The sequence below is a fragment of the Pseudorca crassidens genome, chromosome 16 (genome assembly GCF_039906515.1).
Source record: "Pseudorca crassidens isolate mPseCra1 chromosome 16, mPseCra1.hap1, whole genome shotgun sequence".
Classification (NCBI taxonomy): Eukaryota; Metazoa; Chordata; class Mammalia; order Artiodactyla; family Delphinidae; genus Pseudorca; species Pseudorca crassidens.
Window position 1 is genome coordinate 37,146,785 of NC_090311.1, and position 22,912 is coordinate 37,169,696.

The 22,912-nt window shown below is 40.3% G+C and overlaps 1 protein-coding gene across 11 annotated transcripts in view; it reads right to left on the reverse strand.

The window, feature by feature from the left end:
* STAMBPL1 (STAM binding protein like 1) overlaps nucleotides 1-22,624 on the reverse strand; it is a 48,292-nt gene extending 25,668 nt beyond the window's left edge. For 3 of the 11 annotated variants that reach the window (XR_010935865.1, XR_010935866.1, XM_067710090.1), the window contains exons 1-3: nucleotides 21,784-21,952; nucleotides 20,829-20,889; nucleotides 501-583 (exon numbers count right to left, since the gene is read on the reverse strand). Coding sequence is in view for 8 of the 11 variants with exons in the window: in XM_067710090.1 (XP_067566191.1) it covers nucleotides 501-530 (30 nt within the window). In the remaining 3 variants the exon portion in view is untranslated. Of the gene's footprint in view, nucleotides 1-500; nucleotides 584-4,360; nucleotides 4,596-14,110; nucleotides 20,358-20,828; nucleotides 20,890-21,783; nucleotides 21,954-22,035 lie in introns of those variants that run through there. The other 8 variants (XM_067710087.1, XM_067710083.1, XM_067710085.1 and 5 more) reach the window with 8 other exon arrangements.
* Nucleotides 22,625-22,912: the final 288 nt, after the last annotated feature.

Consider the following 22,912-nt stretch of genomic DNA (forward strand, 5'->3'; position numbering starts at 1 on the left):
ACGTTATTTCTTCTAAGATGTAGCTCAGGAAGGTGTGTATTATGTTGGCTGTAAGGGGAAAAGATGAAAAGGATGAGAGTTTCAAGTATTCACACATTTACACAAAGATCCCAAAGCAGCATCTAGGTGTTAAATAGAAAGTTATTTCCTTGGTCATTACCACACAAGGTAAGCCTCTACTTTTTATCTGGGGAGAAGCTGAGGCACAAAGAAGTTGAAGTACCTGCTACAATGTCATTGGTGTTGTGCTAAAGGACTACACTCCTGGAATCGAACCAGATAAATTAACATTTCACACTTCCATGGAAAAAAAAGCATTATTTTTAATTCTAGCAAAGATGGGTTTATTAATCACTTCCTCAAAGGAGAGGACCACGCAGATGGATGAAAACGGCAAATGCTCAACTTCCTGAATTGTGAGTCATTTCACATTCAGTGTGTTTCTGTTCTTCTTTTTGGGTTTTCAGACCACATGTAAAATATTGGTTGGTGCCACCTACCAGGGAATTCACCGTTAACGGCTGATCCATGTTGTCCTGTCTACAAAATGATGGTGTTTATTGTTTCTTCTCAATCACTTCATCTGTTTCAAAGACAAAAAGCAGAGCTAAGGTTATTTCTTGAGAACTCAAGTCTCAAATCCCAAATGCCAGGCTTATTTCTGCCTCAGAAAAAATATGAACAAATTGAAATAACTTATATTATCTGAGACGACTGGAAATCTCTTCCTGAAAATACAAAACTGCAGGTGGTTATAAGGTTTCTTGAAGCAGACTTTTAAAACAGGAAGTGTGAAGAGAATTAGTTATTGCCTAGTACCCAGTATGAATCTGCTGGGTGTTATCTTACTTAGAATACTATGCAAGGTTATAAAGTGGATTTACTTGCTTCGAAAGGAGAAAGAAGGTCATTGTGATTGAGAGCATGGACTCAGACCTGGAGCCCATCTGGGCTTAAACTAAGTCTTACTGGCTGTGGTAGGTAGAATTCTAAGAGAGTGCTGTGATTCCCGCCCCTTGGGATCCACAGGTTTGTGTAATCCCCTCCCCTTGAGTGTGGCCAAGACCTATAACTGGCTTCTCATCTCAGCAGAACATAGCAAAGGTGATGGGAGATTACTCCCATGTTTATTATATTCTGTCACATGGCAAAGACGAAGAGATTCTGCAGATATATTAAGGCTAATCATTTGAGGTTCAATTAATCAGAAGGGAGATTATCCTGAGTGGGAGACCTCTCTTGCTGACCTGGAAGACTCAGCCATCCTGAGTTCCACAGCAGTAGGGAGATGAATTCTGCCAAGAATAACGGCTCTTGGAAGAGGACTCCAAGCCTCAGATCAGATCCTTACCCTGGTCGACGCCTCCATTGCTGCCTTGTGAGACCCCGAGCAGCGGACCTAGTTGTGCCGTGCCTAGACTCCTGACCCACAAAACTGTGAGATAACAAATGTATGTTGTCTTAACACATGAAGCTTGGGGTGATTTGCAGTGCAGCAATAGAAAATGAATACTCTAGCTGGGTGACTGCAGGTAAATATCTAACCTTTCTGTGCACCTGAATAAAGGGGGAAAATAAGAGTACCTATGTCATGTCATTGTAGTAAGGATTAAATGACTTAGCACATAAAGTGCTTAGAACAGTTCCCAGCACATAGTCAATATCATATCAATGTCCACTATTACTAGAATCTTGATTTTGCAGTTGAGGAAACTGAGGCTCAGGGATGTTAAGTGAAGGTACCCAAGTTCAAATAATCACTCGATAAATGTTAGTCTCCTTCCTTTGTATGCTAGTTTAGGTCGAGCTCTGCGTGATCACTTCCCACTTCTAAATTTATGTCAGCTTATATATTCCACTAATCACTTATGCGACTCTGAACACATATTTTCTCCTCAGTTCCTCATTCATGAAATGAGGGGGTTAAGCTACACTCTTTCAAGTTACAACATTCTGTGATTCTCAAAAACTTCAGAAGTAGATTATTCAATCCTTCCGTGCTATTTTCTGACCTGAATCCATGGCTGGACAATCCTTCCAAGGAAAGTCACTTAGTGTGTTCTGATCTTTCCCCTTCATCCTCTCCAGTGATCCCTGGAGTACACATCAAGCTGTCGGCCTGCAGGTTGCAGAAATGCCCAAGAAAGAAAGGACCTACAGAGAGCCCCAGTCACAGTGTAGTTTTAAAATCCAAATTAATCCTGGGACCACTGAATGTAGGCAATCTCTTTGGGGGAATTACCACTTCTTGGTGAGAATAAAACGGAAAAAAAAAAAAGACGTTAAAAGAGTTAAGGAGACAGAACAAAGAGGCTTATGGAGAATTTGAGGCTGGGTGGGGAGAGAACAGGACAAGGAAATACTAGTTACTCATTGATTAGGGTCTCCTAAAAGCCAAAGATGAATTCTTTTAGGGGTTACTCAGATCCTTAAACAGAGCGCAAATAATTTAAAAAGTTGGAAACATTAGCACAGCACTTCTAAAATCATATAACCCTGAGACTTGTTTAAAATGCAGATTCCTGGAACTCAAAAGGATTTTGGATCCCCTAGTTTTAAGCCCACCAATAGCATTGTTAGGATGTGGTGCAGGTGATTTTCATACATGAGACTTCCAAACAACGCTTTGAAAGACACTGCATCTGAGAATGTATCAAGCAGGATTCTTAGTTGCAAGCAAAGGCACTGACTCTTGAATCCACAGAATGATAATGGAAAGGTCACAAATTTCCAAGAAGGCCAGAGAAATTGGGCCTGGAGGCTACATACCCAGCAACATGACCCCAAATCACACAGCAGCACTGGTCTGCTGCCTGTCACTGATGGGCGGGGGAGCCAGCGGCTTCCATCACCGACACCAGCTGCTGTCTGGGAAACCACCTGTGGAGATGCCACATATTTTTTCATGTCACTAGTTTCTGTTTCAAAATATGAGATGGAGGTGCCTGACTGGCAGAACCTAGGTCACACGCCTGCAGCCAGGCTGCAAAGGTGGTTAAAAACGCAAAACGCAAATATCTAGCACTTCACACTTCCATAGGAGGCAAAGTGGGATGTGCCAGGTGAGGAAAGGTAGATTCAGGGCTGGGCGGCCAAAAACAACGGTAAGTGCACAGAAAAATCAAACTTTTCCGCAATTATCTTCTAGACATATAAAATGCTTAATTCAATATATCTTGAACACCAGAATTTATTAAATTCCTATAGATGAAAACCAATAGTTAAATCTCTCTTTAACTCTATTAACTCCCACACACAAATTTATTTATAATTCAGAAACAGAAACCAACTCCCCTCAAATCTAATAAGAAAGAAGTTTATACATTGGTCAGTTAACTGCTTCTTTTTGGACCATTAACTACTCAGTAGCAGTGGTCCTGCCTTAATTCCTTTATTTTTCAATCTGCAGTCCTAGCACTTATCCCCTGCAATATAACAATTACCAATGTCAGCATAAACAGGTTATGTTCTCAAGACCAGTAGATGTCAAAGTGTGATACAGCATCCCCAAGGGGTCTGCAAGGTCAATATTATTTTCGTAATATTACTAAAACATTATTTGCTTTTTTTTACCATTCATCTGTATAGTGGAGAGTTCCATAGGGTACAAGTTAATGGCTATGCTCACTTGTATCTTCTTGTAAATGTCTGCTACAATTTTTAATATGATAAATATAAATAGATATAACCCACAGAAACAAAGCTTTTTAGTGCCCTTAGTAATTTTTAAGAGTGTAAAGTGGTCTCATGACCAAAAAATTTAAAAACCCGCTGCTCTAGATCAACTACGCAAACAAACAAAACAAAACCTCGCCATGCTACTTCAATCTAACCAGAAATATAGTGGGCCATGAGAATCTAAAAGATGAAAAAATAATTGTCAAGTATCACCTTCCATTTGTACTACTAAGGTCTCACTAAAATAATTAGAAAACTGAGGGCACAATAAGAGATACCTTACCTCACAGAACCCAAGACCCACAAGAGCAAATGTGGCAGACTGCTATATAATCTGCAATACCCATTCTCTTTTTCTAATATAAAAATATAAATTTTTAGTTGATACATAGCCTGGATGTCTCTATGCCTCAACTGCCCCCAAGGAAATATGGAAGCAGCTCTACGATTCTGCCCTTTAAAACCAGCATCAAGTAATGCCAAGAACAATATCGAATCTGTTAACACAGTGTTTCTTTTGTGACCTTTTTAGCCTAAATTATTAATTCCCTTAATTTTCCTTCTCTTTCTTTTTTTTTTCTTAAATACTTTTTTTTGGGGGGGGGGGGCAGGGGTGCTAAGCTCAGAATCCTGACTTACTTGCATACACAGAGCCAGATTTTCCAGAATACAAAAGACTAACCAGGCAGGAAAGAGTCTCCTGAGAGACCGGGCACACAGGACAGCCAGTGAGACCATCGCCCAAACGTGTCGTTTTCTCACTGGTACTCCTTTCAGGTTGAGTGCTGTAGGGAACTGGATAAGCAGGGGCGGCAGATGAGAGAGGCCAGAACACCTCATGCCACACGCTGTAGTCTCATTTCTAATTGGCCAAAAGCAGCCTTTCTTCTCCCCACTGGGTTAGAGTTCAGGTTTTCCTGGAAGAACATGGTGCAATTTACTTAGTTGGAGATAAAGCAAATGATCATAACCTAGACTGTGGGCTGCAGTGACCTAATCTGATTTAGATAAAAGGAGGTTAAAGGGTCACTCCCACGCTTTAAATGACAGAGGCAGGGGGCTTCCCTGGTGGCGCAGTGGTTGAGAGTCTGCCTGCCAATGCAGGGGACACGGGTTCGAGCCCTGGTCTGGGAAGATCCCACATGCCGCGGAGCGACTAGGCCCGTGAGCCACAACTACTGAGCCTGCGCATCTGGAGCCTGTGCTCTGCAACAAGAGAGGCCGCACACCGCAATGAAGAGTGGCCTCCGCTCGCCGCAACTACAGAAAGCCCTCACACAGAAACAAAGACCCAACACAGCCATAAATAATAAATAAATAAATAAATAAAATTAAATGACAGAGGCAGAAAGGAGTATCTCCTGAGTCACAGGAGGCTTACAGATTGGGACCTGCTTCAGGAAAAAAAAAATGACCTAAGCCCATCCTTGCTTGTCATTTGGAAGGATTCAGATGTTAAAACCAAAGATTATTTTTTATACTCAAGAGATTATTTTTATACAATATTTGTAAATCAGAAATTATCATCTGCTGTGACCCAGATGATAACATTATTTGTACTAAAATATTGATAAATATGAAACTTGATCCGAACATTAGAAATAGCTTATTGTCTTTTTTATATACTTGTAAGTACTACACGTGAGTACCTGCTAGGTATCAGGCATTTGTCTCTTATTCCTAGAAGGATATCCCAAGTTAAACATACCTCAGCAGTGTGGTTAAGATTAGATCAATCAGCAAGAATGCAGTTGCTACAGGAAAGATTATTAAGTAAAACACCATGCCCAATATAGGTTTTGTATTTGTTGTTTTTTTTTTTTGCGATACGTGGGCCTCTCACTGTTGTGACCTCTCCCGTTGCGGAGCACAGGCTCTGGACGCGCAGGCTCAGCGGCCATGGCTCACGGGCCCAGCCACTCGGCGGCATGTGGGATCTTCCCGGACCGGGGCACGAACCCTGTCCCCTGCATCGGCAGGCGGACTCTCAACCACTGCGCCACCAGGGAAGCCCCCAATATATGTTTTAAATTACTTTTAGGTAAGTCTAGGCTACCCTGAGGGCAATCAAGTTGCTCTTTGGGCCAGAAAAGAATTATTTCTCATAGTGCAGTACAATTTTTATTCTGACACCAGAATGAGATGGTTGGGTGCCCTTAACCCAGCAGCTCAGGGTTTGGGGCTGTATATGTGTAGGAGAAACCAGCTTCTACCACTTGTGAGGTGGGAGTGCTATGGTGTCTTATTTAACCCTTTTGTGTACTTTATCTTCATCTATTAAATGGGGGGAAATAACACCCTTCCAGAAGAACTCAGTGGAAGCTTACATGAGGTTAAAAAAAAAAACACACAAAAAAGAGAATTTCCTGGCGGTCCAGTGGTTAGGACTCTACGCTTCCACTGCAGGGGGCGTCCACTTCCATCCCCAGTTGGGGAACTAAGATCTCGCATGCCACGCAGCATAACCAAATTAAATAAAGATCATTAAAACACACACACACAAATTCTATTACAGTTCCTGGCATGCAGTAGAAAACTCAAAGAAAATCAGTCCCTTTTCACATCAAATGGTTAGAAAAGTAAGATGATGTACGTAGGCTTCTATTATACATAGCAGAGATGACTAATGTTTAACTACTTGCTTCATTGCAATTAGTCTTTGACAGTCGCTGTCAGTTGTCTATCCAACAGCCGCCCACTCTCCCCACCCCCGCTTCTTCCTGCCAGCAGGGCCCAGCCTCACTAGAGATATTCACGTTTCCAGACTCCTTGGCACTCAGGACTTGACTAGTTGGCAAGTGACCAAATCTTGGACAATGGGACCAGAAGGGAGAAATCTATTGGGAGGACTCGGAGATACTTTCATCTCTAACACAAAGAGATAGTCTGGAGAATATGTGCCTTTTCATCAGCTGGACATGTGTCTTCATGTAAGACTTGAAATGCAGCAGCCGTCTTGCAACCCAGACGGGTCAAGCCTAAGACCCAGCTGGATGGCAGAGGTGGAGGGTAGAGGGAGCCTGGCTCCTTGCAGACACTGTTGAGCTGCTGAGCTTACCTTGAAACCATTCTCCTCTGAACTGTTATTGTGTAAGACATAAGTACCATTGTTAAAGGCACTCTTAGGATTCTGTAATCTGCTGCCTAATTGATACAGGATTCCTCTGGCAACATAAGGAAATGTTTACCTATGTGAATCCAACGGTGAAAGTGGTAATTCTGAATACTAATACTAATATTAAGAAGAAGGGGAAGAATTTGTGAGATTTAACAATTTTTGAAGGAAATATTTCTATAATATTACATTCTTCTTTGATTAAAATATAAATATTATTTAACTCTTTCTTCATGATTCACAGTTTTATTTCAATGTACCTGCCAACAGCAATGCTTCCCTCCAGTTCTAATTTGCTTTCATCTAGAAAATCACTTAAAAAACAACTTCTTTACTAAACTTCTCTGACTTCAGTCTTTCTCTCCTTTTAGTCTATCTTGATTACTGATAAAATAATTTAAATTTATTTGTAAAGTTAAAGTTTAACTGGACATGGGTCTGAAAGGATCTCCTGTGAATAAACTATATGCTGATTACAGTGACTGCTACCTGATTTCTAATTTGGCTGCTCAAAAATCATTTTTCTTACCTTTTCTTTCCTCTACTGTCTTCTACATAAGAGCAAGTTGAGTTCTGGGCAGGTGAGGTAGGACTATGTATATCACCTTTAATTCAGCAAAAGAGCTATTGTAATAATAATTATATTATTATGATAATATAATATCATATTATAGTAATGGGTTACTAATTATATACTAACTAAAAGCTTTCCTTTCCTGGTTATCTGAAGTAATGCATTGACCTCCATTCTCAGCCCCCACAACCGCCTTATCAAATAGGAAGCAGTTGAGTCTAGAGATTAGACATGCAGCCTCCAGGGTCAGACCACATGGGTTCAAAGCCTGACTCCAAGCAATAACTGCAGAATCACAACTACCCAGACTGCAAAGTGGGGTTGATAACAGTAACTAAGGAAAGACCTGTTGAGAAGGTGAAGTGAGAAAATGCTTGTGAAACCAACAGCGAGATGCTTGGTGTCAGGAAGCACTCAGCAAATGATAATGACCATAATCTCCATTTTACAGGGGAGGAAACTTGAGCCTAGACTAGACAAGCAACTTAAGTAAGTGGTGGAGCAAGGACTCAAAATTAGGTGTGTAATATCCCAGAGTTCATACTCGTAGTCACACAGCGATACTCGCAATTAATATTTAATAGCTGATGGTGAAATCAGGGGAGGGTCAAATTCTTGGACTTTGGACAAGAGTGATAGGATTTATTGCAGAAATGAGACTTCAGTTCAGCATTACATCTGTTTCATAGTCTTCCGGCCAAAGAAATAAAAGGGCATCCATTCCCTCCACTTGCTTCTTAGTCAGAGTGACGCGATGTCTGTGGACTGACCACCTGGAATATGTAGCGAAGAAATTCAAATGCATGATTATTCGACCAAGACACAGTTTAATTCAAAATATGTGCTGGTTTTTAATGTAACTTCTAAATTGTGGTACTCAAATTACTTGGCCATAAAAAAGAATGAAATAAATGTCTCTGTAGCTACATGGATGGACCTAGAGATTATCACACTGAGTGAAGTAAGCCAAAGACAAATAACATATATCACTTATGTGGAATCTAAAACATAATACAAATGAACTTATTTATAAAACAAAAACAGGGCTACCCTGGTGGCGCAGTGGTTGAGAGTCCGCCTGCCGATGCAGGGGACACGGGTTCGTGCCCCGGTCCGGGAAGATCCCACATGCCGCGGAGTGGTTGGGCCCGTGAGCCATGGCCGCTGAGCCTGTGCTCCGCAACGGGAAAGGCCATAGCAGTGAGAGGCCCACGTACCACAAAAAAAAAAAAAAAACAGAAACAGACTCACAGACATAGAAAACAAAGTTATGGTTACTGAAGGGGGAACGGGGGAGAGGGATAAATTAGGAGTATGGGATTAACAGATATATGCTACTATATATAAAATAGCTAAACAACATGTATTTACTGTGTAGCACAGGGAACTATAGCCAATGTCTTGTAATAACCTATAATGGAAAAGAATTGGAAAAAATATATATATATGTATAACTGAATCAGTTTGCTGTACACCTGAAACTGACACAATATTGTAAATCAACTATACTTCAATAAAAAAATAAAATAAATTCTGGTGTTCAAAAGGCATTTCATATGCTCACAAGTATACTAATTTATGATTCTGTTGTACTTTTTAAATGAGGTGATTCAATTAATATCTTCATAAAACAATTAAAAATTCATAAAACATTTGGAAAATGAATTTGAAGTGTTGGGGAGAAATTCAGTTAATTTGCCAAGATAGATTCATATGAGCTTAATTGTGTTATCTTGCTGTTGAAATACTAAAATTTCATGGAAATTATGCATTCTAAAGATGAGCCACCCATAAGCCTCTAAACTCTAACATCCACTTGAACATACTTCCCTTTTTATTGCAATTTGCTTTTAAGAAAATACTATCCAAGGTAACACTCTTGCACTGTTGGTGGGAATGTAAATTGATACAGCCACTATGGAGAACAGTATGGAGGTTCCTTAAAAAACAAAATAGAACTACCATACGACCCAGCAATCCCACTACTGGGCATATACCCTGAGAAAACCATAATTCAAAAAGAGTCATGTATCACAATGTTCATTGCAGCTCTATTTACAATAGCCAGGACATGGAAGCAACCTAAGGTGTCCATCAACAGATGAATAGATAAAGATGTGGTACACATATACAATGGAATATTACTCAGCCATAAAGAGAAATGAAATTGAGTTATTTGTAGTGAGGTGGATGGACCTACAGTCTGTCATACAGAGTGAAGTAAGTCAGAAAGAGAAAAACAAATACCGTATGCTAACACATATATATGGAATCTAAAAAAAAAAAAAGGTTCTGAAGAACCTAGGGGTAGGACAGCAATAAAGATGCAGAGGTAGAGAATGGACTTTAGAACATGGGGAGGGGTAAGGGTAAGATGGGACGAAGTGAGAGAGTGGCATGGACATATATACACTACCAAATGTAAAATAGCTAGTGGGAAGCAGCCACATAGCACAGGGAGATCAGCTCGGTGCTTTGTGACCACCTAGAGGGGTGGGATAGGGAGGGTGGGAGGGAGACTCAAGAGGGAGGGGATGTGGGGATATATGTATATGTATAGCTGATTTACTTTGTTATAAAGCAGAAACTAACACACCACTGTAAAGCAATTATACTCCAATAAAGATGTTAAAAAAGAAAAGAAAATACTATCCACAAGTTATCTAATTCAATGAAGCACAATGAGTCAGAAATACATTTTTTAAATAACATCATCTTCTTGCCTGCCAGATGCCTGAAGCCCAGAGATGAGGTCAGTCCTTGGGCATTATTAATCAATTTTATTTAATTTTCATAAATTTCCTAAGGGCAGTGCTTGAAAGGCATGAATTTAGTCCAGCACTACTTTCTTTCTTTTTTTTTTTTTTTTTTTTTTTTTTTGCGTTACGCGGGCCTCTCACTGTTGTGGCCTCTCCCGTTGCGGGGCACAGGCTCTGGACGCGCAGGCTCAGCGGCCATGGCTCACGGGCCCCGCCGCTCCGCGGCATGTGGGATCTTGCCGGACCGGGGCACGAAAGCGTGTCCCCTGCATCGGCAGGCGGACTCTCAACCACTGCGCCACCAGGGAAGCCCCAGCACTACTTTCAAAAGCAAAAGCTGTCCCAGAATACCTCTCATACGCTGCTTCTCCAGTGTTCCTCAACCAAAGGAAATATTCTAACTGTTCAACGTATTTCAATAGACAGCTGCAGTCACATTTTTGGTTTTGAACTAGACAATCTCTTCAACGAGGTGGACAAAACCAAAACAGGCTGTGTCCCTTCATAACTTTCCCTGGCAGGTTACTTTTAAATGTTTAAAGAGCCCCCTCCCTATACTGCCCAAGTCGTTAGCAAGTGGCCATCCACTGTTTCTCTTTGTTCGCTCCACTCACTTCCTTCTTATTTTCCTTCACTGCAGCTTATACCCCTCTACTCTGATGTAAAGTTTCCTCTGAGTGTGGTTCCTGGGCCACCTGCACCATAATTACTCAGTGGAGGAGGAGGGTGGTTGTTAATAAGAAACAGATTTCTATGCCCCATCAAGTCAGAATTTCTGCCAAGGGTGCCCCACAGAGCTCTATTTTTATCAAGCAGCCTAGGAGATCTTTATGCACATTGAAACTTGAGACTCACTGCATCAGATAAAACTGCTCTAAGACAGTTACAAATAACCCCCTAAATACCTGCCTTGATCAGCTGAACAGTACCTACTTTCGAACAAACTCCTGCTTTGCTCTAAATGAAGTAGAGGCATTTCCTTTTTCCTCCCACTTCCCTCACCTTGCATCTTACCTATTAATTTTCTGTCTTTTAACATACTTTTATTCCATGGGACACATTTCTTTCAAGGCTTCATTTAAGGCTTAATCTGAGCACTGTGTCTACACTCCATCCACTTTCACCAGGGTATCCGACTGTGATTTCTCACTCAATAGTTCCAAGGCTAATAACTACTGTATATCTTTCCCACAAGTATCAGCTCCAAGTAAATTCATTCATTCATTCATTTATTCAACATTATTTATGAAGCTCCTACTTCCTGCTAGGAACAAGTGAGCAAAGACACAGAGGATATTGATCTTTTGAAATTTACCTTCTGCTAGAGGCAGGAGGTTGAGCACAGAGGTACTAAGATACTAAACAACTAACTGCACAAATATATCATTAAAACTGCGGTAAGTGCTACAAATATGAAATACAACAGAGGTGGTTATGCATTTTTTGGCAAAAATATCTCAGAAGTGGTGGTGTGTCCTTCTCAGTACATCAGGAGACACTGATTTGCCCTGTTATCAGCAATGTTTACTCTGATCACCTAAGTTATGTCTGCCATGTTTCTCCCCTGTAAAGATACTATTTTTCCTTTTGTAATTACAAAGTGTCTTATAGGGAATTACTTTGCCAATATGCAAGTATACTTTTGCCCATTCATTTTAGCATCCAAAGATTATTCTTTTCTGAAGTGATTATTACTGTGGTGTTTGAAAATGGTGAATTTTCTATTTCTATCCTTCTTTCTATATTTATTAGTTTAGTTGGAGTTTTTGTTGAAGGTTGTTTAATTTTTTGTACAAAATTTTAAAATTTTAGGCTGTCAAATGGATCTATTTTTTTCTTTTATGATATCTGGATTTTTCATCATTCTTTAAAAGGTCTTCAAACTGACTGATGATAAAAATTTTTTTTAAATATGTCTACCAATCTTTTCTCCTAGTAATTTTATGGTTAGTTATTTTTGAATAAATACCGTTGATCTGTGTGGAATTTATTTTTATGTAAGTAGTATGACAAGGATACAGATTCTTTTTATCATTAGGCAAAAAGACCCTGAATCTCTTCAATTTTGCTTAGCTTCTTATTTAATTCTCAACTCTGCTCAATAAGGTGATCTGCCCAAACTAGGAACTAAGTACATATTTATTAAATTGAAGTAGTCTGTTAATTGTACCTCAATGAAGCTGAAAAATAAAAGTCTGGGAGTGATGGATAAACTTACATAGAGAAGAGATATCGGCAATTCAGAGAGGAGGCAAGTATGCAACTGTGTTTGAGATACCCCAGGACTGGACTGAGAGTGGTAAAAAGAATGTAGAAGGATAAATAGCTATTGGGAGCGATTCTGAGGGGAAAAAAAACATAGAACCTGGAAGTTAAGTGGACAGACAGGGATATAGGAGCGTAAGTAGGCAAAGATACTGCAAATGTTGGCATCTAAGGGAAGTGGAGATGGTGATGCTTCTGACTTCAACAGAGAAAACTTCTGTATCTCAGTAAATGGCATCAACACCCAATTACACACAACCTGGCAAAACTTGGAAACAGTCACCATGCATCTTCTCCCTCCCTCAACTCCACATCCATTCTACCACTTACAGTTGCTGAGTCACCCTCCAAGATATCTCTCAAATCTGCATTTTCTCACCATCTTTCCTTACAGTACCCAATCTGTGTCACCCTTTACTCTGTCTGCATCGCTCGAATAGCCTTCTAATTGGTCTATTTGTTTCCATCATGCTCCCCTTTGTTTAATTCTATATACAACAGGTATGCTATTCAGATATTGTCATTTCTTCACTTAAAACCCTTTAATAGCTTTCCATCACTGTCAATATCATGCATCTTTAATAGGTCCCACAAAGCTGGGTCTGATCCAGCTGCCAACCCACCAGCCTTCTATTCACCCTCATTTCACACTTCTACTTCCTCTGTATCTTCCCAGTGTTAGTTTAAGCTTCTCTTCCTCAGGCAGATATTTTTGACCACTTCCAAACTAAGTCACACTCTTGGTCATATACTCATGAAGAAATACCATACAAACCCAAACTGAGGGATTTTCTACAAAAAAGTCTGGCCAGTGTTCTTAAAAAGTGTCAAGATGATGAAAGACAGAAAGACTGAAGGAATGTTTCAGATCAAAAGGGACTCAGGAGACATGATAAAAAATGCCATGTTTGATCCTGTATGGGATCCTGGACCAGAAGAAGGACACTGGTGAATGTGAATAAGATCTGTAGATGAGACAATATAGTATTGTAACAATGTTAGTATCCTGATTTTGATAACTACCGTGATTATATTAACTGTTAATATTTGGGGAAATGGGTAAAAAGGATATACAGAAATTCTGTGTACTATTTTTGCAATTTTCTGGAATTCTGAAATTATTTTAAAATTAAATATTTTAAAAATGTTCAATTAGTACCTTAACGATCCCTTCAACAAGTAAAATGACAACAAAAAGAAAAAAGTTTGCATCATATGCAACATATATAATATTGATTATGTCTAAACTATAGGGCATATTTGCAGAACAGTAAGAAAGAGATACAAAGTTGAATAAAAATCGGCAAATGGAATGAACACGTCATGAGAGAAATATAAATGGCTAAGCAGCACGTGAAAAATATTAATTTCACTAGTAATTAAGAAACTATGGATTTGAAATGGTATTTCCATTTATTTGATTGATAAAATTTACATGATTGGTCATACTTAATATTGATGAAGACTGGAAGAGAAATTGGCAATTTAAAAAAAAATACACATTCCTGTTGACCAAGCAATTCTAAGTTTCCCCCATAGACTGTCCTGCCCAAATAATACACACACACACACACACACACTCTCACACACACACTTGCTCCCACTGTAGCATGGCTTAAAAAAATTACAATTTTGGAAATTAAAATACACAGCCATCAAAAGGAGGTTATTTGAAATAAAGAATCTGTACAGGAAATGAAGCCATTAGAAAAGACTTACATCTATACGTGCTGAACCAGGAAGTTGTCCGCGTTACAGCATTAAGTGAAAAAAAAAGCAAGTTGTAAAATAGCATATAACGTATGACTCCCACCTATTTTACAAAGCAAGTTGTAAAAAGCATATAACGTATGACTCCCACATATGTATTTAATGTATGTTGGCATTTGCAAGAAAGGTATCTGAACAACATGCACTGGATTTTTCTCAGCTGTTCTCTCAAGGATGAAATCATGAAGGATTTCATATTTAACTTATTCATTTCGGTACAATTTGTTACAAGTATGTATCACTTCATTATGACAAATTATACTGTTTTTAAAGCCTATACATTCTCAGTAGGTAGCTCCAGATTTGAAGCCTAGCCCTGCCAGTTTCTAGATGTGTGGATTTTGATCAATTACTCCCTGAGTCTGTTTCCCTTGTCTAACGTGAGACCCTTGCCTCACAACGTTATGAAGGTAGTGGTAGTTGAAACAGTTATTCAAGGGCTTTCTAAACCCAGAGAGGCTATCTGGCCTGATGACTGGGCAGCCTTGGTGTCACACCATAACATGCAGCTGCTGGAGAGCAGTTTATTGGCTATAGACCTTCAGGAAAACAGCACGGGAGAACACTGCTGCATGAACCCTTCAGTCAGTCCTGCCAAATTCAAAGCCCCAAGTGCTCACCCTGCTCCCTTCTGCCTTTCCTTAATCCTCTCTTCTGGACCACGTATCATGTGTCCCTAGCACAAGAGTAAGGCTTGTTTGCATCAGGTTAGTCCCCTGCTCAAAAAAGCAACTGATAACCTAGTGTCTACCCGAAGAGGTCTAAACACCCTTGCTGGCCCTCAGTGCTGTGCACTATTAGACTTTGCTTTCCACTGCTTCCCAATATAGAAGTCTTGCCCTACTTTTCTTTTTGATCAAACCCTCTCTGCCCTATCCCAACATCTGTCATTCAGAAGGAGGTGCAACATTCTTTCCTGCCAACTCTGTGGTTTTCTGATTTCTTCCACCTGAAAACAGGTATTAATAAGAAAATTAAACACAGTGTTGGGTGCCATTATAAAAACTCCAAGGCAGTCTTGATGGCTATGTTATTCCATAAAAATGTATATGAAAATCAGAGGAATAAATGCATCAAGCTTAAAAACAGAAGCACAAATTTGCATATAAAATTAGATTTAGCTCCTAAATAGGTTTTTCTCTAAGTATGGTTTATTGACCACTTGCATCAGAATCCTCTGAAAAGGCTGTTAGAAGAAGGCTCCCAAGCCCCGTCCAATCTTACTGAATAATAACCTATGGGGGTGGCACGGAAGTGATTCTGGTTTTTTGAGACTAGTTTGCGATGCACTGCCCTAGTTACCTTTCTAAGTCTTTCAATAATATTACACTTGACAAAAGACAAAGAACCTTGATGCCATAAGCATGTGATGGTCATTTACATTTCTTTCAAAAGCCACATTTGAATTTCTTGAACTTTTCAATACTTGGACAAAAAAAAGTTCCACACCCACCAATGATTGTAAGTGATTTTCATCTTTTTTTTTTTCCTTAAAGTACTATATTGATTCAGTAAGGAGTTTCTCTGCCCCATTTTTACAAAAACAGGAACGTATGAAGGATTTATTCCAGGCTTCTCTTTCCTAATCTCATTCCATCTACCACTTCCAATTGTTCCTCTTGTTAAAGAAAATTTATCCTGTGGAACAGTTTATAAACCAACCTCTCAAGGACAAAACAGATTGGAAAAGGAACTGAAGTCAATCTGTCAGAAGACTGAAGCATGAACCCACAGGCATAAAGGCCTGTCCATATTTCTTCTCAGTGGTTGAAATGCGTACTTCCGGTGTTAAAAGACAGGGCTCCAGCAACAGGTTAAATAAAATTATACGGTCCTTAGATGAGCTGAATTTAAACTTGATCACCATTACTGACTGCAGTTTTCTTTATGCCTTTAATGAAAAGGTGCACAGTTGATTACTGTCCTAGCCACTCAAGTTTGAAGTAACACTCCCAAAAAAGACCCACAGTGGAGTTTCCCCCAGTACCTGCAAAGGCAAAACAGGCAGGCAGCGTCAACTGGGGACTGGAAGGGTTAAAAATGAGTCATCACTGGCCTCCTGTTTCCATTAAACCAGGGTCAAATCAAGTCAAGCAATCAAAATGAATAATTTGTGATGAGTCCCTGAACAGCTATCTCTTGTATGAGGCTGGGCTGAATCTTTGGTTCATTTACGGTGAAAGCACTGAAACCTAAGCATAGCAAAAGTTTAAAAACAAAAGACCAAATTCACCAAAACTCAAACTTAATCAAGTTTAAACTCACAAAATTTTAAAATAGTTCCTTTAAAAGAAACTGGACTTTAGTTAAATAATTATGTAATTTGCACAAAAGGGTAAAATCAAACAATGCAGACTGTATTTTTAAAAATGAGATTTAAAAAATTTTCCTCAACTAAATAGTATCTGTGAACTTTACACAAGACCAAGAAAAGTTTTTGCCTCCTTAGAAAAAAACAATACTAGTTACAGATTTCTGAAATTTATTTATGAGAATAAAGAATTATAAGGACTAATGTAATGTTAAAATATTGAAATCAGTGATGACATACACCTTGCTAAAGAAGTGCTGGAGGAATGCAGAATTTTTGATTCTTTGTTGCTACAGCAGTCTTCCCACCTATAATTAAAATCTGGCCTCTCTTTTTTTTTTTTTTTTTTTAATTGAGGTATAGTCGAAGTATAATATAATGTTAATGGCAGGTCCAATAATAAAAACGCCTGGCCTTTTATAATTACACGTAATTATGTCAAGTCAAAGAACTGCTAAAATTTACTCTGCTTTTACTCTATAAAATATTCTGAATAAAAATGGTTATGAAATGTCATCATAACTTCACCATGGCTTCTGAATGGGAGATATATAAGACTCTGAGAGTGTGGACAAAGGTGGATGGCATAGAAGTTTTTCAGAATACTGATACCTTTCCAATAATATAATGTACACATACTCATTCGTAACATCTCTCTTCTCCAGTGATTCTTTACATCTAACATAAATGTCTCCCTAATATGTGTTATACAGTATATATTATATTACATATAATATGTAGTATAATGTATATATTTTATAATACATACCTTATATATAATGTATACAGTATATTATGTATTCATGACATACACTGTATAAAATGCATCTAATATATACTATATAGCTAAATAATATTACATCACACAATATATATAAAACATATAATGTATATATTATACATTATATTAGGGAGACATATCCTGCTGCCTCCAGCGAAGGATCACTAGGTACAAGGAAAGATATTACAAATGAATATAATACGTATTGCATATGTCAACTGTTAGGCAAAAACAAAAAATAACCTACTTTTAAAGCATATGTGAAAACACAAATTGGACCCCTTCTTAAAGTATTTAATGAAACACATTTACAAAAAACCCAAACATCAAGGAAAAACAGCAAACGTTTTGTACAATAATCTGGGCACTAATTCTATCTATATAGGAGATGACAATCTCTGCAGTGGAAATGACTGGAGCCCTGGATCTCATTAGGACAAGCCCCCACTTTTCTCTCCCCAGTCAGTGTTCCCAGCACCTGGCATGTGATCAGGGATACACACAAGTTAGGCAAGCAAACACCGGAGTCGGATTGTCTGGGTTTGACGCCCAGCTCTATCACTCTATCCCAGCCTATGGCCCCGAGTGAATTACCTGGCCTTTTTGTGCCTCAATTTTTTAATCTGCAAAATGGCACCTATTCCATAAGGTTGTTTTATGAATTAATAACAATAGTAACAACTAATACATGTAGCAGTTAACCTTGTGCCAGACACTTCTCAGTACTTTTCATTTATACCTATTTATTCATTTAATGCTTCCCCAAACCTTATGAGACAGAAACTAATATCCCAATTGAAAGATGAAGAAACTGAAGCTCAGAGAAGTTAGTAACTTAATCAAGGACCCACAACTCGTAAATGGCAAAAAGAATTCATGTTCCCAACCACTCCATCATCCTTGAGATAACAAATGTAAAGGCTGAGTACAGTGCCTGGCATAGAGCACATGTTTAATAACTAGTATTTATTAATAAGTATCTGTCAAACGTTTGCAAGATTCTGAGGTTACACCAGGGCTCGGCAGGAAAGAATGCTGTGATCAACTGGTGAGGTGTTCCGTGGATGTGGAATACGTGTGTGATCACACTATGCCCCAGGTTTACGATTCCTCTTCCACATAAAACAAAGAATCCTGATGTCTGGCTGTCTGAAGTTTTCCCTTCTTCATCTCAGTGTCTCTGGGATCTTATGTCAGGCTGTCATTATCTGACATCACATTTCACCTCCACTCTCTCCTTCTGTTAACCCACTCACTCCCCATCCAACTGCCAAAGTGCTCTTCCGAAAAGATGCTTTCATTACGTACTCCTTTCAAGGAACCTACCTTGAATTGGCTACTTGATCTAAATCAAAATTCCACCCCCTTGCTTTCAAGGGACTTAATGAGACATGGAAGGAACATGCCTTTAACTCTAGTTCAAGGGCTCCGGTGCCTACTTATCAAATGAATACTTGATAAGAATGGCCATGTTTCATTATGCAGAGAATAGCAGTAGTGTTTGTGTTACTTCACAACAGTAATAAGCAATTTTTAAATTTTATTTATTTTGGACACAGCCCAACAGGAAAACCTTTTGAAATGTTTAAGGATCTCATTTGATTTTTATTCAGGATGAAACAAGCTTGATTGGAGGACAAAAAGGGAAGAATATCAGAGAAAAATCTGCATTATTATATGCACCATAATGTTAATATCCAGACAAATTTCAGTCAGCTTTCTAATCGTTCATCCTGAAATTAGATCATGAATCATAATCACAGGGTAAACCTCCAATGACTGGGGATGTTAAGTCAGAGCTATTAAAAAAAAAAAAAAAACGGAAGGCATAACACTCTTCATATTCAAGATCATACAATGCACTCATTTATTTTGAAAGGCTAGCTAGAGCTAATCAAAACATATGAATTACTGGTGTTTATATCAAGGGGCTGATTTTAATAAATACAAGTTACTCAGTAGCCAGTGGTCTGAATTAATGTCTGTAAGCCAACCACATCAATGGACAAACATAACGTGGATTTAATTTAAAATTTAGAAAGAAAATCAAATATGTACTTTGAAGACTTAGCAATTTGCCAAAAGTTTAACTGGCTTTTCTACTCAACATGAGGAGATGAAGGATTGTACTAGAAGTTCATCTAATTTGCTTAGAAATGCAACTAATTTCTGACAAAAGGCATATCCAGATGTAGCCACATCTAGATCATTCCTGAGTTGAACATTACGATGTCAACTCAGGATTTCTGAATGTACACTCAACACATCCAACTGGACAATTCACATGTTCAGATAGCTGAAATAAGCAAGTCAGTAAGTACCAATACGGTGGTTTTTTCTTTGTTTGGTTTTGTTTTGTTTTAGCGGGATCGTTATTGTTCCTTCAGTTGAGGAAGTTGGTCTTAGTTGACTATATCAATTGGCTCCAATTTAATGAAATGTTTGATGATTCATATAAAGTTATGGCTAAAAATAATCAGTACTAGAAGAGGTGATGTAGTAAGGTTGGGAAGATTCTAGAATTGGTATTCATTTAACAAATATTTAATGGGCAGCTGAGATCCATTAGCCCTCAGGGGTAGAGAACTGACTCTCACATTTTCAAGGATGACCATGAGTCATTTCCCGTAGTTTCAATTGAAGCTACTCCTAAATCTTTCACAGGGGAGAGAAAAAAATGCTAGGATTAGACAGAATCACAAACCCAGTGGTTTATAAGTGTGTCTAATTGGTAAATGTATCCTCCCTGAAGGCACATGGCATTTTCTGGGCAGCATCTACTATTTCTGCTACCCCTCCGATCCTGAGCAAGAATTACCAGGTTTTGCTTCTCTATAAAAGGCAACCTCGCTCTCTGGATTGTAGCTGTAAGTAGTCTTGGGAAGAGTCCTTGAAGGAGGAATGTGATCGAACTGTGTTAAGACCTTTGTGCCGAAAGTAAACAGAGGTAACTATTACTAACAATTCTTTATTTTTTATCAGTCCTTCTCAGAAGCTAATCCCCAAAACAGTCTCCTCTCCAGGAAATAATCTCTCTGCTGAGGACACCCTTGGGACCACGATGCTTCCACTTCTCCCTCCAAGCCTTTCAATGGGAATGAGTCCTATAAAACAGAGCAAAAGTATGCAAGAAACTGGCCCTAAAGACCACAATATGGGTAAAGGACTTGGATTCTCTGCCTGCTGATTTAAATGGTGCTTATGTTACAAAAGACTGTAAGAAAACACGTTTCTTCTTAAAATTCCCAAGAACCAGCTAATACATAAATTACAGGTGAAGTAGTATGTTCAAGAGCAGATTCCCAAGAGGCAAGCAATTTGCTGTATACATGCTTGAACAGAAAACAAGCAGCCTGTTCATTTTCCAGGGAGATTCTAATAACATTTCATGCCTTTGAATGAAGATGTAATGGAGCAAACGGTAAACAAGAGGTACCTACTTCCCAGTGCCTTCCCAAAGGCATTGACTCAGTATTAAAAAGAAACATAGATATTTACAGTGCAGCTATAAAATGTCTACAATAATAGAGTCACAGAGTACATTTTTTATACGTATATATTTTAAAACAGAGTACCTTTTTGAAGTTCAATTTAGCATCCATCCCACAAACATAAGACTGCCAACTGAAACAAGATCTGGAAAAGCATAGAAGATAGTGGCTTAAACTCTGTGTAAAACAACCATAGAAAACTACTCCCCGAAACTTGAAACAGAAAATCAAACATTCACGTGTAATTGCATGGCTGGAACAAATCTGCCATATTGACCTTGACAGGGCCTTGAATCATGAGATCATAAATCAGCATCCTGGTGATATCCATTATAAACTTAGAAATGCCTTAAAACCTCAGACTTCATTTTATTCTCAGTGATTAGCAAGATGTTTGGAAAGCACTGTGCTCTCTGGAGCTTTACTTTGAAAGATTCAAAGATTCGAACACCGATTTCCAGAAGGCCACCCCCAAGCCACCCAGACACTTAAGATTTTCTTCAATCCTCTCGATCAGCTTCTGTTTCCTGAATTACTTATTGTTTATTTATTTATTTTCAAATTTCAGTAATTACAGCACCTTAGGCTCTTGGCTATCAGCGGTGTGGCTTGTTTCAGAGAGTTCTGGAAAATTATGTTTTAGTGACATTCCACTTCTTTGTGTGTTTCATTAAAGGCTCTCCGTTAAGGCTTATAAATTATTCAGGTGAGGGAAAATGCCTTATGAGTGGCTCATAAACGGCGTAACAGTGGCTCATAAACGGCGTAACAGTAAGCATAAGAAATTAGTTGCATTTCTAGAAAGGCATGACACACGGTCCTGCAAGGACGCCTGTTTTTCCAACCGGCGCCCCTTCCCTCCCCACACCACGCACCCCCAAAGACAATGCGGGGGGTCTCTCTGAACGCCGACACCATCTCCGAGGCCGCGCCCCAAGCCTAAACCAGAAACACCCGCGTGGAGGTAGATCACTGCGGGCGTCCCACCCTGCCCCCAGGAGCCACGGCTTCCTGCTTTCCCCATCAAGGTGAAACTAACCCCTCGGAGCCCGCTGGGGGGCGGACAGAGGCAACGCAGGTTGAGGCAGCCGACCGCAGGACTCGCAGGAAGGAAGTGAGCGGCCGCAAAGCGCATTTTCCTCCCGCTGAGCAAGCCCGGGACAGGACGTCGCCAGCGGAAGAGGGGCCGGCGCGCGCCAGGCCACCGGGCACACGCGTCCGCCGTGCACACTTGCGTGTGCCGGTGCGCGCGCACACACACACACACACGCGCCCGAGCGCGCCTACTCACCAGCAGCCCCTGATGTCCGGAGCCCGCGTGGGATGGCGACTGCAGCGGCTGTCCCCGCGCCTGCCGTGTGGCCTTGGCATCCGTCTGGCCGCTGCAGCCCGGGCCGCGGTGGCTTTTGCTAGAAGGCACTGCAGTAGGGTGTTAGGGCACCCAGCGAGCAGGCGCCCGCTCCCTTCACTCTGCCGACCCTCCTCCGCTTCTCTGCGGACTGATGGAGCTTTGCTACCTTCACTCGTTTGGCTTCTGTGCGTTCCTCTCTTCCTCCTCCCCTTCGCTGCCGTAGCTCCCCAGCGCCCAGCGCAGAGAGCTCCCTCGAAAACCCACGCGCAGGCCTGGCGATCCCGAGCCTGCAGCAGCCGTCCCTGATGCCGCCGCCGCCGCAGGAAAATAAACTGTCACTGCGATGGTCCCGGCCTCCTCTGCCCCGGCCCCTGGGTGCCGCCTCCGCCTCTGCCTCCGCCCCTTCCTCGGCGGCGGCCTCCCGTGTTCCGCAGAAAACGCTCGCGGGTGGAAGCAGGTCCCCGCGGTTCGGCCTAGAGCGAATGTGAAACAATCGGGTGCGACTTTCTCTTCTGAAACCCTGCCCGTCCCCTTCTCAGCCCAGAACCACGTGAACTCTCATTTCGCTCCACCATCAGTTTCACTGAGGGGGACCAGAGTGGGTGCCTTTTAAGTGCACACGTGAGGTGATACAGCTGGATTTGACCGTGAACTCGCATCGCAGTCAGAGGAAGGATAGGGTTTTCGTGAAAATCCCACTTACACCGTATTAGGAATTCCACCTTGAGATTTATCCATAACCCCCCCACACACCGTGAAACAGTTTAGTCCTCTTCCCCTCTCCCCGCTCTGTGTCCTGGGGTAATGCAGGCTATTA